The 18,834-nt window shown below is 38.3% G+C and overlaps 1 protein-coding gene across 14 annotated transcripts in view; it reads left to right on the top strand.

Moving 5' to 3' along the window:
* sky (GTPase-activating protein skywalker) overlaps positions 1-18,834 on the top strand; it is a 220,015-nt gene that overhangs the window by 161,921 nt on the left and 39,260 nt on the right. For all 14 annotated transcript variants that reach the window (XM_019055403.2, XM_019055402.2, XM_019055401.2 and 11 more), the window contains one exon: positions 14,705-14,863. In XM_019055403.2, coding sequence (XP_018910948.1) covers positions 14,705-14,863 — 159 coding nt within the window. The remainder of the gene's footprint in view (positions 1-14,704; positions 14,864-18,834) is intronic.

The raw sequence follows: 18,834 nt of genomic DNA, 5'->3' as shown, positions 1-18,834 counted from the left end.
AGTAGTGTGAGGTCGTGTAGTGTTTGTGTCGTGTTGTGTGATTGTTAGCAGACCCAATTTCTTCGTGTGTGCCGAACTCTTCTCAGCTGGGTTTCTCGTCAGTACAATTAGAAAATTTGTGCAATGAATCTGAAGATTGCCGATACGCAGTAAAAAACTGAGTAGGTACACTTAGAACCGACTGCCAGCGACGTACTTTTGCTCATACATATCATAAAGTTCAAAATAAAAATTGTCGGTAGTTGTGGATAAAAATCGCTATAAAGATTACTGAGGTGTTTATTGAGGGCCGTCTTCGAAATATTTGCATAAAAGACTTGACGGGCATAAATTCCATAAATAAGAGGTAATCGCCTTTAAACAACATATGAAGGATAAGGATCATGAATTTGATCTCAGGACTTCCAAGGCATTGATGAAAGAAAAAAATGAAACGGCGAGTTTATAAATTTGGTGGGACTGTGAATTTTTTAAAATTGTAATGATATTTTCTCAAACTGAATAGGCACATTCCAAAGCACATTTTGTTGGTCTCGATAATTTTCATTAATAGTGGCTCCGTCGTTCTGTTAGTGCTTGCCTATTTTTGTTATGTTTATGTTTAGTAGGTATATCCCTGTCTTTCTGTCGCTTGGATGGTCCTTGTCTATGAGCCGAACAGGTTTTCATGTGTTTTTCCCTGTTCAGTTATGATGAACTATACCCTGAGGATAGATACAGATTTTTTTTGAAGACTTTGGCTGTTTATAGTAAAAAAATATTCAGTCATCATTATGCGTAAATTGGAGTCCAGTTTATCTGTATACAGGGTGTAACAAAAGTCCGTCCCACCCCTGCTAACTTTTGAACGAATTAAGCTAGGGAAATGAAACTTTGGGAATGTTCCTATCTCAAAGGGGACTATCTTCTGGGGGAGTCAATATTATGGTCCCCCCCTCAGGGAGGGACGGGGGCCCCCCAACTTTTTCAAACAGCAACCCCTATCTTGTGATACCTCATTCGAAAGAACATAAAAAACTAAGAATTTTGGCGCAAATCGCAGATCAATATCTTAATTTTTGACCGAGTTAAGATAGGTCAAACGTCAAATTTCACCTATTTTCAAAAACTCATAACTCCGGTCCAAATTTTCGTAAAGAAAAAAATAAAACGGAAAAATTTAACAAATTTTGTTCGCTTAAAAGTTAAAATTGCAGAAATCGCTTCGAACTAATTTTAAGGGGGGGTTCGGACCCCAAAACACGTCAATTCGAAGGTCATTAAATTTTCCCGCGAAATAAGCCGATTTCCCCGAGATTTGCCTCCACATTATCTCAGTAAGGTCAAAATCAGTTCAACATTACGTTGGCAAGTCCCCAAATTTCAGGAAAAGTTAAATAAAACGAAATTTAAACGGTCAAATTTAATCACCTTGAATTTCGTTTTTTTTAAACTTTTCCCGAAATTTGGGGACTTGCCAACGTAATGTTGAACTGATTTTAACTTTACTGAGATAATATGGTGGCAAATCTCTGGGAAATTGACTAATTTCGCGGGAAAATTGAATGACTTTTGAATTGACGTGTTTTGGGGTCCGAACCCCCCCCCCCTTAAAATTAGTTCGAATATTATTTTTTTTTTTTTTTTTTTTTTTTTTTTAATTATTCACCTACTTATACAGCAATTGGAATATTTACAATATGATTATAACTAAACTTAAGGCTAAGACTTAATACTAGTGCTATTAAAATGTTATGTCCCCTAGATAGGGGTAGGAGGAAAAGTATAATACAGTGGGACACTATATATACACAGTAATTATAATAAGATAAATATGGAATAGAAATATTATAAAGACCGAATGTCTTTTTATTATTTACCATAAGCTTAAGCTTACCTATACCTGATATAAGGCACTAGATGTCAGGGCTTACTGTTAGTTCAAAGTGATTTCTGCAATTTTTACTTAAAAGCGAACAAAACTTGGTAAATTCTTCCGTTTTATTTTTTTCTTTACGATAATTTGAACCGGAGTTATGAGTTTTTGAAAATAGGTGAAATTTGACGTTTGACCTATCTTAACTCGGTCAAAAATTAAGATATTGATCTGCGATTTGCGCCAAAATTCTTAGTTTCTTATGTTCTTTCGAATGAGGTATCACAAGATAGGGGTTGCTGTTTGAAAAAGTTGGGGGGCCCCCGTCCCTCCCTGAGGGGGGGACCATAATTTTGACTCCCCCAGAAGATAGTCCCCTTTGAGATAGGAACATTCCCAAAGTTTCATTTCTCTAGCTTAATTCGTTCAAAAGTTAGCAGGGGTGGGACGGACTTTTGTTACACCCTGTATACAGATAAACTGGACTCCAATTTACGCAAAATGATGACTGAATATTTTTTTACTATAAACAGCCAAAGTCTTCAAAAAAAATCTGTATCTATCCTCAGGGTATAGTTCATCATAACTGAACAGGGAAAAACACATGAAAACCTGTTCGGCTCATAGACAAGGACCATCCAAGCGCCAGAAAGACAGGGATATACCTTCTAAACATAAACATAACAAAAATAGGCAAGCACTAACAGAACGATGGAAGCCACTATTAATGAAAATTATCGAGACCAACAAAATGTGCTTTGGAATGTGCCTATTCAGTTTGAGAAAATATCATTACGATTTTAAAAAATTCACGGTCCCACCACAATTAATTTATTGTTAACAAATAAAGTAGCTTTACTGCTGACATTTGCCAGCTCAGTTCCTAGTAAAACTCTTATTTATTTGGTGAAGATGAAAGAAAATATTTTTTCTTCTCTCATTTCGATGAGGAAATACATCGAATACATTTAAATTGTGACACTGGATGCTACTAATACTGCCGTAATATTGGAAAGGTATGTAACTCAATCAAGGGAAAGAGGATCTCATTAGGGTGCTCTCCTACAAGTTGAGGTCAAAATTTGTCACGCTTCGACCCCTCAAGATTCTTTGATCATTCGGAAATCAAGAAACTAAATTTAGTTTAAACAGCACCTTTTAAGAGAGAAATGTGACAGATTATTTACAGTATCTCACATGTTCACAATGCTCCACATCTTCATCTTCACGAGAGCAGGCGAAGATTCGAAGCCTACGCTACTTAGATTCGGTATGGACCAGTCAACATCATGCGAAAGCAAAAATTTGATGGCTTTTGTCCCCATTGTATCCCCGAAATTAAAAGCCCTAACCCAAATGAACAGGCATGACAGGACGTGCGCGGTCTCTACTTGTCTCTGCTTTCTTTGGGATGGAAATAAAAATGGAGGTCAACCTAATATTCACCGTGCTGCTCTTAAAAAACCAGCAAATGGCATTTGTAGTTTCCATTTTGGTACACGAAGTTTGATAAGACCGTGGGCAGTATAAAATTTGTCTTTTTTGTCTGAAAAACCCCCGGACACTGAGTTTCAGATAAAATTATCGAAAAAAAGCTATAATGCAATTTTCCGCCACTTTAAGCCGCCATTTTGAAGAGGCTTTGATGAATTTGAAAAACAAGACCAGATTTGTTTTTTCCATCTCCAAATATACCTGGATACCAATTTTGATGCAAATCAATTGGAAAACGTCCCAGATGCCAGTTTTTCGCCTTTTTGAAAAACATCAACAAAAAGATGGCAATTCCCCGCCATTTTCGGCCGCCATCTTGAGAGAAAATAAAAATGGCGATTTGTGGATTGTGCGAAAAAATTTATTTTTGTATCCTCTTTCTAACAAGGTATTACAAGGGGGAGGGAGGTTCTTGCCATTTGAAAAAAAAGTTAGGGTCCACCCCCCCTAATTTTGGGTGTGCCAAAAAGCACTCTATGACCGAGGAATATTTCCCAAGTTTCGTCTCAATAGTTCAATTAGAGGAAATTTTAGAAGGGGGGGGGGGGGTACGGACTTTTGAGACACCCTGTATGTATACAGACACAGGAAGTCTATCAGCCAAGGACGTCTTGTGAATATCTTTTCCCATTTTAGGAGTGTATCCACTTCTAAATTCCGTTTAGCCTGCCAGTCTTCTTTAAATCTTTATTCTGTTTTCTTGTCATATTTTTTGCCATTGCATGCTTATTTTCCTCATAATGTGGTGAAAACTTACGAAAAGTAAGTCATCACGCAAATTTTGCCGGAACTTAGTCATGTAGCAACCTATTAGATGAGTTTAACCAATGGTTGCCCTTAAATTGATTTGGATTTTCTCAGATGCATTGTGCAGGGGAAAATTATTGGCCATTTGTCTTGTTGCATTTATATTCTATTTCTTTTTAAAGTAAGACTGATGATTGTTTAGAACTAAATAATTATCGCCATTGACTTCTCATGAGAATGAACTCCAATCCGTTCTGTTTTTTTTTCTCCTTTTTTTTTCAATTATCGAGAATTAACAAGGCATTTCCTAACTCATGGCAGAACCAAAACAGCGGACAGACGCATATTCATATTGCTGTACCTGTGCCCTCTGTGAATGAATTCTAATTTTTTCCTCCCAAAAATATTTTCAAGGGAAGCGCACTGGAGATGTAAAATTGTTGAATTTTTCAGGATATAAATTCATAGTTTTGAGAGAACGATCTTTACAGTATTGCTGCTAAGTTTTCAGACAAGAATTGCTCCAAAGGCCTCCTCCGTGTAGGCAGCTTTTCTTAGATCGTTATTGGGCATTTGACGGAAATTATTCAGGAAGTAAGGTCTCCCTTCAGAAAAAAACCAATCCTACTTGTTGGATTTAGCATACTCTAGCTTAATTTCCGCGCCTATTTTTTAAAAGTAGACGATGAGAACACAATTTTCATCAAATGTCCGCGCTGCCGTTATCGCTCTCACCGCCCTAACTAAGTACCTCAAAACTGCTTTGAAAAAGTGTAGAAAACCTCTGAATATTTTGATGGTGGTGAAAGTTTATTGCAAGGGAGAATTCAATACAGTTTACTTTTTCTGTATCAATTTATTTACCAGGGATGAACTCCCATAAGAAGATGTAAAACTTTATGATAAATAATAGGTTCAATTACCAACCTACGGAGTTCTTTGATGAAAGGATTTGCAAGCTCATGCCAAGGTCTCTAAAGTGTTTGTCCTCAACGGCGACTATGCTATCAAGCAAATTTAAAAGGGTTTGAGCTGTATTATTATCTCTTGAGCTTATAATATTTGAGCTATTATTTGACCGGCCAGGTTGACCTTGTGGTCAACACGTTTGACTCTAGGACCCGGTTTTGAATCCCAGTAATGGCGACAAATTTTCATGGAACTAACAAGTATATGCGCAAAAACAGATTTCACTCGGTCCTAATCCTTGTAGATTTGAAAGCGTAGAGCATGAATGTGTAGTCCCGGTAGTTTAACTTGGCTCTGCGCAGTTTGAAGAGCGGTATTACATTAAAGTTTTTCAAGCATGCTAAAACTCGGAAGGTTTTCACACTTTTTCACTCAGATCCGGCATGGAGAGTGATGACGGTGGGGCGGCAAACTTGCTTTCCTGAGCAATCCAGTAGAGCACCTCGGTTACAGCTTCCCGTTGTCTGATTTTTAAAAACCAAGGTTTATGTCAAGGCTAAAAGTAAACTGAATCCAACAACACACTTTATCAGTTTTTCCCAGCATCAGCAGTTCGCAAGGAAATATATAGGAGACCTTTCTCTCTAGATGACTTTTGAATTGACTTTTAACTAAAAGTGATGACCTGCGGTGATATAATTCTAAATCCCAGTTTATTCTATGTGCATTTTTTAAAAAATGCATTTTACCTCAGGGCCTCTCAAAATTGTTTACACTAGTTACTCATGTTGGTTACAGTGGACTTTTAAAGACGTAATCAATTTTTGGGAGTCTTCATTAATATGTCTATGCTATCTATCGAACTTATAAATGATCTTATTAATGATTGTTTTTCATGACCTTAATATACCAGTAGTAAACAGCCATTTAGTTATGTTTGAAGCCTCATGGTTATAGTGTATCAAGACCATCTGTTGGCCATGTGTACCTTTGAAACGGCTCAAAGATGTTTGAAACAAGTCTTCCCAACCCCATTTTGATTCCAATGAATTCAATAGAAGTTTATTCAGCTCTTCAAAATTTCATCTAGAAGGGTATTTGGAGGTGACATTCTCCATTTGAGGTGGTCATCTTCTTATAATTGATGATTCTGATATCACAAGTTCAGTTGTCGCTCTTTCAAGTTCTTTAATGATTGTTGAGAAAATTTTTCTTTCCTGAAGAAGACTGCAAAGTATCCAATCCAAAAAACTGAACCATAATATCTCATGTGTGGGAGGAGCAGAGGCATGTACAGGCGACTTGGAACGTTAGCATTAAAATCTACCTAAGTGAGATGCATCCGATGGATACTTTCATTAACTTTCAGATAATTTTTCAGGGCAATGAAGGCGACATGCATCCTGAAAGTTTGACCGAGGTGCGCCTTTAAATTTTCCTTCTGTGCAAGTGGAGGAGGGGGGAAAAACGTTAATTTTCAGGAAGTGAAGGTTGCAATCTGAAGGAATGCCTTCAGAAACGAACTCCTCGGTTGTTTCAAACTGATATCAGTACGAAACTTTTGCTCATTGCAGTATTTTTATAAAAAAAACCGCTGTGTCGGGGTTATTCACTGTTTCAGAAATTCACAATTACATAGCTGATATAGGTTATTCTGATCAAGTAACCCTCTTCTCCCTTCCTTTATATCGGCACAATTCCCTTGATCTCCACTTTCTCTTATATACTTTTAGAAAAAAGGCATTGTTCGGCCTGCAGTCCAAGTGGTAGAGCTTGAATTGTCCAAGTTCTAAAAAGAAAGGCTTTCGGTTGTAGACGTTTATCATGCGAAACGGGAATTCGTCTATTGGGACAATCCAAAACGAACTCGTCCAACGTCTTGTTCTGAAATGTTTGAGAATGTCCAATTTCCAACTACAATAGGTTCCTCCTGGAGAAAGTTCGTTGCAAGAAAAACCAAGCCTTCTTCTAGTCTTTAGGTCCAAACGTGAGTCACAACAGTTGGATCGACAGAACGGTTTTCGTTTAACTGTATAAATAAAGAAAGATTCAAGAAACTCGTTAAAATATCGGCCTAGCTATGCGCATCAGATTTCTGGGTGCAGAACGACGGTAGCGCGCCTACTCTTTTGCTTGAGGAGGCACTCGGATGATGTAAACAGATTTTTCGTGGGAATATACGAAGCGTGGTTCTTAACAGCTCCTGTGTTTGGTGCCTTTAAAGTCCCATACAAAGGTAATGTGCGCATTTTAGTCCTTAGACGAGAGTTTCCTGAAACTCTCCCATCCGGACTGTGGGCCAAACGATGCCTTTTTTTTTAACAGTATCAAGGAGAAAGTGGAGATCAAGGTAATTAAGCCGATATAAATGAAGGGGAAAGAGGGCTACTTGAATCAAAATAACCGACATCAGCTGTGTAATTGTACATTTCTGAGACGCCAAAACGACAGCAACCTCTCGGTCTATTTACGAACCAAATGCTACATGGTAACTGCGTTCTGCTCATCTCAATTTCACACAGTTTTATTGTATTTTAAATTATGATGCGTTCGCATGTGCAAATCAAAACAGATCTGAGGATGGACTAACATTTTTTTTTGGAGTTTTTTTTTGGCTTCTATTCCTTTATATTGTTAAGATAGGAATCTACAGCCATCTATAGACAGAGGGGGTTATATCAATGGTACAAGGGGTTTAAAGAATAAGAGTGTATAATAAGATTTTTTTAAGGTTTTTAGAGAGTTGGGTGGGTATATAGTAAGGTAAGAGTCCCCTACACCAGCTTCACGCTAAGAGGCTCAACATAGCGACTAGTAAGAAAATAATTGACTGAGCCATGGAGAACATACCAAGTGAACAATCAGGACAAGTTGTTTGGTAGGGATTAGTCGGGACTAACATTTAAGAATCCAAAATGGCCATCACAATCTAAAAATAGAAGAATGTTTGATCTGAATACCAAGGTTATATTCCACTGAATCGGATCAGATAGTTTAAAACTTAGTGTTTTCAAAAGTGAAATATGCACTGCAATTTCAAGGTCGAAATTTCCTACATCGAAGTCATTTAAAAAATCAAAAGTTTAAGAGGTCATATTTTCCAGACATCTTTTTCCACGTTTAAGTCCAAAGAGAACCTTTGAAAGTTTTATTCCTAGGCCTCACCTGGCAACATTTCTGCATTATGCTCTTTTTGAAACAACCTGTTTAACTGAGTATCATGAGTGAATCTTGCAGTACCTATTTTTCATATATTAGAGAAAATTTCCAGACTTTTTTGACCTGTAGCAAACTTGATAATGAGAACCTTTGGTAAATGAGAGGAAATTTAATGGCTATCGGATGAACCAAACGGATGGTGCAAGCCCGCAACCATGTATCTCGGTTTGCAACGTTGTAGATTTCCTGTTAGACTTTATTTTTGAAATGGAAAACTACTCAACAGCAATTCTTAATAAAAGCTGCCTTGATTTTTCTTTTCTGTTCGTAGAAAAAACCGTGAAAACTTCAAGGAATTATGTCAATTTTTTCCTTTGTAAAGAAAATAAAGTTGGAGCAGGGATTTTTATTCTAGGCAAATGAGATACCCGGTTGCAAACCGATTTCACAGCCGATATGTGAAGTATTATATTATACAGTTTCTCTTAGAAAAAGTTGAAGCTTTGCGCTGATCGGTTCAACATTTCTCATCATGGGGCTGTACAAGACGATGCTCTCTTTTGAACTTATCTTCAGATCCTTTACAGTACTTAGTTTTGACAATGAATTTCGTTAAGATGGCAACATATGAAGTAACATGCGTTCATAGCTGAATGCCTTGATCAGCAATGATGACTGAATTTTTGGGGTCCAACCATGGGGAATCTCCACTCCAAAAATTCGGTTTGCATAATACCTATTTGTAAAACGGCATGTATCATTTTTCCCCCTTCGAAATTTATCTGAAGACCCTAAAAAGTACCTAACTGTAAACATGTACTTAGCTAGTTCAATAATGTAAATAGCCTAGTTGCTGATTGTCGTATTTAATCAACTAACTTACTACAGTTGAGGAAATATTACAATTCACCTAATACGAAAACAAAATATGAAAATTACCCCATAAGAGCTGATAAGAACCACGCTTCATACATTCCTGCGGATAAGTCTGTTTACATCATCCGAGTTCCCTAGCTCCTTAAGCAATACAGTAGGCGCGCCACCCGGCCACCGTCGTACTGCACCTGGAAAGAGGGTTATTCATATAGGCGAAAAATGTACCCAGACCGGAATGTACGAAACTTTGTGGGCTGATAGTACTAGTTGAGAAAGGCTTATCCCTAGCTCCGTTTTTGCAGGAACCCCAGGGAAACAGCGTTGCCATTTTTTAAAGTCGTAACCTTCAAACATCCATAACTTTCGCAGAAATGCAGTTACAGAGCTCGTATTTATACCAAAAGATGCAAAAAATTACGTTCTATCGACATATGCCAAAGAAATTTTAATTTGACTCCATTGTTGCCACGTTATGGCCATTTTTGTAATTTTCGTAATTATTTAAAATCACGTTACCGCCTAAAAAAGTGTTTGCGGTTGATGGGGATTGAATAAAAACCTGTCGGAATTATTGTTCGTTCGATTCCGCATCCATCGATATATTATACTTTTCTGAGAGACTTAGGGAACACGAGTTATAGCGATTTAAAAATTCGGCAACACGCCCGATACCCCGATATTGACGCTCGTTTCGGTACGTTTCGCAACTCCGTGTTAAAGCAAAACGCCTAGACCAAACAAAATTCGAAAAGTCAGTTCATGTTTTGCGCTTTTTTGAAACTTTCACGTAATTTTAGGAATTCAAGTAGCGGCGGTGTTGCCGGTTTTCAATGAAAACCACCGCTGCGATCACAATTTAAAGTAGTACTCATTTAATCTTATCCAGCTACATTTGTTAACCTAAACTGACCATTTGCGACATGGTGTTGACAACATTGCCTAATTTCCGTCGGAATTCGCGTTAAGGCGGAGTTGCCAGTTTTCATGGAAACCGCCACCGCAATCACAAAAAAAAATGTATTACTTATTTAGTCACGTTCAACCTTATTCTGTAGTTGGAATTGTTTATTTATCGAATCGATGGGTTCCTCTATCTCCCTGCAACGGCAGTGGTGACCGACAGTAACGAGATATCGATATTGTATAGAGATCAAGAGCAATGGATCTAGGCCCCTCACCAAAACTACTCATCGGACCGCTTGAGTGATTCGGTAGCTTTAAATTTCGATATCTCGTTACTGTCGGTCACCACTGCCGTTGCAGGGAGATAGAGGAAACCATCGATTCAATAAATAAACAATTCTAACTACAGAATAAGGCTGAACGTGACTAAATAAGTAATACTTTTTTTGTGATTGCGGTGGCGGTTTCCATGAAAACTGGCAACTCCGCCTCAACGCGAATTCCGACGGAAATTAGGCAATGTTGTCAACACCATGTCGCAAATGGTCAGTTTAGGTTAACAAATGTAGCTGGATAAGATTAAATGAGTACTACTTTAAATTGTGATCGCAGCGGTGGTTTTCATTGAAAACCGGCAACACCGCCGCTACTTGAATTCCTAAAATTACGTGAAAGTTTCAAAAAAGCGCAAAACATGAACTGACTTTTCGAATTTTGTTTGGTCTAGGCGTTTTGCTTTAACACGGAGTTGCGAAACGTACCGAAACGAGCGTCAATATCGGGGTATCGGGCGTGTTGCCGAATTTTTAAATCGCTATAACTCGTGTTCCCTAAGTCTCTCAGAAAAGTATAATATATCGATGGATGCGGAATCGAACGAACAATAATTCCGACAGGTTTTTATTCAATCCCCATCAACCGCAAACACTTTTTTAGGCGGTAACGTGATTTTAAATAATTACGAAAATTACAAAAATGGCCATAACGTGGCAACAATGGAGTCAAATTAAAATTTCTTTGGCATATGTCGATAGAACGTAATTTTTTGCATCTTTTGGTATAAATACGAGCTCTGTAACTGCATTTCTGCGAAAGTTATGGATGTTTGAAGGTTACGACTTTAAAAAATGGCAACGCTGTTTCCCTGGGGTTCCTGCAAAAACGGAGCTAGGGATAAGCCTTTCTCAACTAGTACTATCAGCCCACAAAGTTTCGCACATTCCGGGCTGGGTACATTTTTCACCTATATGAATAACCCTCTTTTATGCACATACCTCCCGTGTCCGGCCAAGGGCGTGGGCGTGGGTGACTTGAGTTAGGCCAAGACCTATCCATATAGGTCCGTCATTGTGCAGATTTCCCCGCTCAGGGTTGCCCCTGTCCCTTGGATTGTGATGTCAACATTACTGGCCCGAAAACCAGAAATGTCGGACTCAACGCTTTTCTTATTGGAGAATATCAATTTTGATTGAACAGTCATTTAAATTTATTACTCTTAAATCCTTTGAAACTTTCTGATTGTGAGTGTCAATAGGAACGTTTAGACATCATCGTTCAGGGTTTCAATCTGCCGAATTCGTGTTTTTTATTCATTTTTAAAGTTGCTCTGTATCAGCCATTTTTACACGTGAATCTATACCACTAATTGGCTCGTACAGCGCTGACCTCAAAGATCATTTAAAAATATCTTTTGTTCAGTCATTTTTACTGACAGTTTCGGTATTCTTTAGTTCGTTTTTAAATTCGCTTAAGATGCTGTATTTTATGATTTTTGTTTCGTTTCTTAGTTGACGCGTGGCACACACTAGCAAGTTTTTTATTGTGACTCAAAGAAGAGCTAAATGCTTGAGATAGCTACTGTCGTCAAATGAGAACCAATTCCAAGGTCGGGTCAACAAGGAAAAGGAAAAGCACTTAAGTGTATGAGTATGAACCCCAAAAAAAATGCAACAGCCGTTCATCCGGTAGGGTATGTTATAGTGTCCGAATCGGAATCCACGCAAAAACCTTGATAGAATGCCTATTTTGCATGACCCGTTTTCTTACGAGTCAAACAGAATTCTTTCTTATTTCAATCCAATGAGAAACCTAAATTTCAAGGAAATTAGAATTTGGGGGCATTCATTTTAGTATTTGTGAATCCTGTGTAGTTTTTTTCGCGTATAAGCATTTTAAAAAAAAGAAGGACAAAAAAGCCGTATGTGTTTTCAAGATGCGCACAGGTTTTTGAAGTCAAATTAATTGCAGTCCACAACATGAGATCGTAAAAAGCGATTTCTCAACTTTCACCTAAGGCCGAACAGGGAAATGAAGTTGGTTGAAGCCAAAAATTCCTGGAACAAGAAATGTTTCATTTTTCGTCGCCGAATTCGAATCTGAAGCCAACATAGGTACATTCTTTCCTTTAGTAAATTTGAGGGACAGGGGTTGTTTCATTGTTTCTCGCATGTTCCCAAAAGGTTATTTTGGGGAGCTGAAAACAATTTTGTTCAATTCTTTGGAATTGAATAGACCCAAAAAAGCCCGTAGTCCTGAAGTCCAATTTTGAGCCACTTTTGACAGGCAGATAATAGAAAAGTCGGCTATATCACCTTGCAATTGGAAGAAGTTTTCTAGAAGGAAGCTCCCTTCGAATGTAAAAGAAAAACACAAATTTGCTCTTCGAAAAAATATTTATGAAGCAAAGGATGATCGGTCCCTCCTAAACAGAGCGAGACAGCCTTAAAGTACATTCATGCCTTCTGAATTGCATCTTGGTTCTGCCAAAGTTTTAGATAGGACCCTGCTAACTTCTTAGGGGGGTATATGCCATGATCGATTTTCAATGTTCCCATTGCTCTCGGCAGTCTCGTCATCAGTATCCGATGATAACTCACGAGTGTAGGTGTGTTGTGCCTTGCTACAATGAACATTCACCACGTTTCAAAAGCTCCAATATTTTTTACGAGAATACCAGTCAAAATATCCCTTTGTAAAATTTCTAAAAGTATTTTTGAATGAGCAAAACAATTTTTAACGCACGTTGGCAAAAAACTCCAACATACAGCAATAAAATGTTTACAAAAAGTTCAAGATAAGCTCCCTATCAATAGTTTCAAATTAACGAATAAAGCTTGAGCAGAGAGTTGCAACATTGCAAGCAAAGACACCCATTTTTTTACTTTCAGCCATGATGTTCAAAAAAAGATTGGTCGATCAGGTTTCTCTTTAGATATATAGCAACGTATAAATAAATTGTTCAGATGCCAAAAAGCCATAAAATAGTTATTCCGTTTTGTTTTTATAGATTCATTTCCTGGAAAAAAGGTGTCATGTTTCTTTTACCTATTTGTGTGGTATTATTTGCACCTGGCACGAGGTAGGATTGCCATGCGTTGATATCGTGCTAAAAAAATTTTTCTTTCATGAATCCAATAAGTCACGATGGCCCGCAATTTTCCATTGGTTTCTCCACCGCGATCCACGTTTCGGCACATAGACATGAAAAATCATCGAAAACCTCGGCGGACGAGGCGGAATCTCCGAGGGATTCCGCTCCGATCTGTTCTCGACAGATCGGAGCGCCGTGACGCCGCGGACTCTGCGGCGTCGCTCCGCTCCTTAGTTGCCGCTCCCATTGAAACGCGTGTAACTAAACTTGTCTATGGATACTGATCAAAAGTCATGATTGCGCAAACTTTCTACAAGCTACCGTTTTCGCACAATCCACCCTGAAGTTTCAATAATTCATCGAAGGAAAGGAGGCAGCGCGGCAATTAAAAGTCAAAGAGATCCCTCATCTCAGTAATTGAGTACGGTTGGTGGTGTGTGAATAAGGAAATCAGGAAAACCGGAGCGACAGTCTTACCTCGGATTCCGCACGCCTTTTCGCCAGACCATCCAAATCAGTTGCCCTCTCTCCTCCACTCTCCCCTTTATCTCTCACCGGCTGAGTTTTTCCTTGTTTTATCGGGAATGTTCTCGAGTTTTGAAAGAAAGAGGGACTTTGTTAACTCTTCATCGCCACACTGCCTCTCTTTATTCAAGGAATCATGAAAACTTCTGGATGGATTGTGCAAAAACGGTAGCTCGTAGAAAGTTGGTGCAAAGATGACTTTTGATCAGTATCTATAGATGAGTTTGATGCATTAAAGAAATTTAAAAGCGATCATGGCATACATTCCCGTAAGAGGTTTGCGGGATCCTTTCTTATTGACTAGATATGCCAGCAATCTCATCTAGTTTGAACTGAAAATATAACTGACCCATGTGATGAAATGACTCGGGTCGCCATAAGCCACCACATTTGAAGCCCATGTTTATTTTGAGCATGCTTTGCTGTTCAATTTTTAGCATCTTATTAATACTCGTACATATTTTGACTGTGTTAATGCTTTTAATGACAGAAGTCCACAGATTGCAGAGATTTTCAATTTTCTCTGTATTTGTATCATACCCTCAGAAGATTTTATGTCTATGTACTACGGTTATAATATACCTACTATAACTTTTATGTCCAGTGCTGAAAATTTGAAGACAAGTTTTCATCGGTAGAGATAAATTGTACCTTGTTTCTTTCAGTAACATCATTTCTTTCTGAATATTTTTTTTCCTTCCTATGAGTGGTATTATTTATTATTATTTTTTTTTTTAAGTGTATTTTCATTTATTCATACGTCTTTATCGAAGCAGTAAATTCATCTAGTGTCTCAAAGCAGGTAGGGTGCAATACATCCGATTGTCATCTTCTTAGATTATCTGTTTTATGTTTTATGCCACCAGCTATTTACTCTCTGGTCTTGGCTGCCTGTGCGAATCACCATGTATCAACCAATCCTTCTTTACACAACAGAGGAACATGGCTGCAGTCTCACCACGTTCTATGTCAGGGTTGAGCAGCATGAACCCACTCTTCTTCTTATAAAAACTTGTAATAATGAAGTAAGTAGCTAACATTACATTTTTCATATTTCACTCAATCAACTGCTCCTACCTCATTCTTGACAGTGATGACGTAAAACATCATTATTTTAATTTTTCAAGTTTTAAGTAGTACATTTTAGGCTCCAGTTTATTATTTTATGCCTCTTAAATGCACAGGTTGCTCTTGTGGCGCAATGTGGTGGTAATTTACACCTCACTAATTACTCTACTATACTGTATAGCCCCAAAGCCCCTTATCCCTCTACAGCTCCCTCTTTATTCACTCTCTCTTTTCCCTATCTTTCTGCATAACGTAACTTTCTGACCCTTCAACTGGTGCAATGGAGCCTCTGAGGTGTCATGGTAGCCTAGTCTTGGGTCTATCGTCAATAATGGCGAATAATGCACTTGCATCTCACACTGCGGTCAGCAGAAAAAAAAAAAAGTCTTTCCAGTTTGCTCACTTGTTATGCAAGACAGTCGCTTTTGCCAGCTATAGTATATATCAAATCTCGTGCTTATTGGTGACAAAACATATTCGAATTAATGAATTTCACCAGCACTAAAACTGACTTTCAAAGTATGAATCATTGCCTTCAGAATTTAATTTTTTGGTAGGATGTGTATACAGGTATTGATCGTTTCCTTCTAAATACTTTGCTTGATTTAAAGCCCCCCCCCCCCCTACCCCAAATCAAGCTTTGCCATATTTTATTGTCTTCGTTCAAAAAAAAATCAAGTTTCTTTGTATTAAAGGGACTTTTCACATTGAGTTAGTCCCAGAAAAATGTGAAAATTATTATTTTTTATTACTCATGGACCTGTTACTGACAATTATATTCGTTACTTCTTTAATAAAACTTCCTACTGCAGCATTGCTACAGTATCACAAGAAAAAGTTGAAAGAAATCCTAATTTCTCTTGATGTGCGTTATCTTTTTCAAACCTTGTACATCAAATAAATATGGAAGACTAACGTTGCAGTGTTCAAAAATTCAAGTGTATCATATTTCAAGATCTTTTCTACCTATTTAAACTTATTGTTGTTAATTAATCTTGCTTCTGGAGCTACTTAACTTCACAACTATCAAGCGGCTCTTCCTCATAATCCTTTTTTTTCAACACATTAAGAACAAGTTAACCAGTCTGATGCGTGTAAGAGATACAGCCAAGTGATAAGACCTACCTCAAGTAAAATATCACCAAATTCAAGTTAGGAACATCAAAATAGTCTGAAAATGACTATTTATTAATCTGAAAGTATGAAATTTGTAGTATGAAATGAGTATGAAATCTGTGTAGTTTATAGGTTGCTCCCCTAGTAGCACAAAGGCGTATTTACACAAAACTGATTGCGGTGAATGCATGAGTCGTAAGACGGGATGTTGGAGTTTTTTAGCCAATGTGCGTAAAAAGTTCAGCTTAAAGCTGACATATCATTAGAGAGAGAAAAAGCTCACACACAAGCACAATTTTCCCTCAAAGAGATGTGCTGTTTGGAGCAACACTAGTTACGTCCATTCGGGAAGGCAACTGCAGACGCGTTTCGGCCTTGTTGGGCCAATCCTCAGTGCAGTGCAGCCTCCTGAATATCCTGCTACCAAGCTCGAGAGGTCGTGAAAACTAGCCCGAGACTTAGGCAAGCGGACGCGGCGGCAAGTAAACTTGTGCCATCTGGTGAGCGATTATCCAAACAGCTCCGCATATGCCTGGCAAGGCGGTTTTACACAAAACCGATTGCGGTGAACGCACGGGTTGTAAGACGGGATGTTGGAGTTTTTTAGCCAACTTTTTTTTTTCTTTCTTTCTTTATTGATTATATAGAGAACTACAAGGTATTAACTCTATTTATTATAACTAAGAACTAGGAACTACTTTACAATAATGGGTATTTAGCCAACTAGTGTTGCTCCAAACAGCATATCTCTTTGAGGAAAAATTATCAAAAAGTCAAAAAGTCAGAAAAAAATTCAGTGACGACAGTTTTGAACGTAAAAATCGTACTTTCAAAACGTAAAACATTTGTCGCGTTGAATTTATTTCTGGCCTTTTTTTTAACGTACAATATCTATGATTTTTTACTTATTTAATTTTTTTTCATGAATTTTTTTCCTGATTTTCCATACGTAAAGAAATTTTTACGTAAAGATTTCAGTTCAATCCCCCAATTTTTTTTTGTGTCTTTGATCACAAATTTTTTTCGTTAAGTTCTCAGACTCTGATATTTTACGAGTTCTCTAATGTACATCTTTCGTACTCGTAAAATTTATCAATTTTAATTTGTTTTTTAACGAATTATATTACAAGATGTGCTACTAGGGTCTTTCAAATTTCTCATGTCTGTTGGCAGTTTGTCAAAGTAGCTGATAATCTGGTTTTTCTGGAGGTACGTAAGAAAATCCAACCTAAATAAAATAACAATCCTGCCAACTGTCATGAACTTTCTTTATCTATGATCTCTATTGAATTAGAGTTTTTGTTTTTGGAACACAAAGAAATGAGGAAACAAATGCTTGAAATTGTACTCAAGAAAAAGCTTGTAAGGTTAGGTTTTCTTGCGGTTTATTTGAGCAAACCTGGTTGCTGGCTACTTAGAAACGCTGTCAGCGGACAAAGGAAATTTAAAAAAGAATGTCCCGAACCTCGAAGATTGCATGCTGAATAGTAGATTGCAGACTTATCAGATGAGCCCACCGTGATTTTTGTGTGTTTTTACCAATGGCAAGTCTACCTAATCACTTGGCTGTATCTCTTACATACAGAGTGATCCAGACCACCCGTCCACTATCTTTTTCTCGAAAACGGCGGAGAATTGAGCTTCGGGACCAAAACTTTCATAGGGTAAATCGACCCCAAAGAATCGAATGAAAATATTTTCAGCCTCCCAAAATGGCCCCTTGGGGGGGTTTTGGGGGGGAGCCCTCCCGTTTCTCGCAATTTTCAAATAGAAAGGGTATGTTTTGACTTCAGATTTGGATTCTACGCGAAAAGTTACGCAGAATTAATATGGCGCATGGCCTGTTTGCTCAAATTTTTTTTTACCCCTTATTTTGTCCAAAAATACACGGCTTCTTATGGGGAAATGGGGTTCTTCAGTAATTTGGAGCAAACAGGCCATGCGCTATATCAATTCTGCGTAACTTTTCGCGTAGAATCCAAATCTGAAGTCAAAACATACCCTTGCCTTTCGACATTTTCGACTCATGGCCCTCCAAAGCCCCAAAATTTTTGGGGGGTCGTGGCCCCCAAAATTTTGGAGCAACAGGGGTCATGTGGCACATCAATAAAAAGGTATTGACCTCTCCTTTTAGGAGATTTTTAGATTTTGAAAGGACGACGGACCGGTCTTATGGGAAAAGTGGGCCCGGTTAAATCGGCTGGCGTTTTGATATGTTGTAGGTCTTAACCTACTGATCAAAAGTGTCAATGGGCATTTCTCCCTATCTCGAAGTTTTACCCCCCATTTTGGGGGTCAAAGTTGCCAATTCGGCGTATAATTGGCAGTTTTGACACCCGGGTTTATTGGTCGCCCATGAGATTCTTTGATGGTTTCTTGAGTCTTGTGTATCCTCTGAATAGGCTAGAGACCATCCGAACTCAAAAACTGACAATTTCGCCTCATGGGTAAGGGGGGGGGGGGTGTTCACGCCACCGATTTCAGAGTCGGCGAGCCGCATTAAACCGATTCTTTCGCCATGTTTTGGAGAATTTTTTATGCAAATGATTGCGACTGCATCTTAAAAGGTCGACTAAGATGCAGCTCAGAATATACCCCCGGGCGGGAGGGGGGGGGGGGGTGCGACCGAACTCGAGCAGCGTAACTGGCTCTCGCGAGTTGCATCAAACCGATGATTTTGTCATGTTTTGGAGTTTTTTTTTCCATCCCAATGAAACAGACTGCATTTCGGAAGGTCGACTGAGATGGAGCACGGAATATGCTGTATGAGAAAGGAGGTTTCTCAATCCGCACCCTCCCTCGCAATAGGATC

This window comes from Bemisia tabaci, chromosome 1 (genome assembly GCF_918797505.1).
Source record: "Bemisia tabaci chromosome 1, PGI_BMITA_v3".
Taxonomy (NCBI): Eukaryota; Metazoa; Arthropoda; class Insecta; order Hemiptera; family Aleyrodidae; genus Bemisia; species Bemisia tabaci.
Note: the sequence above shows the minus strand (reverse complement) of the source record. Positions and strands in the feature narration are given on the sequence as shown.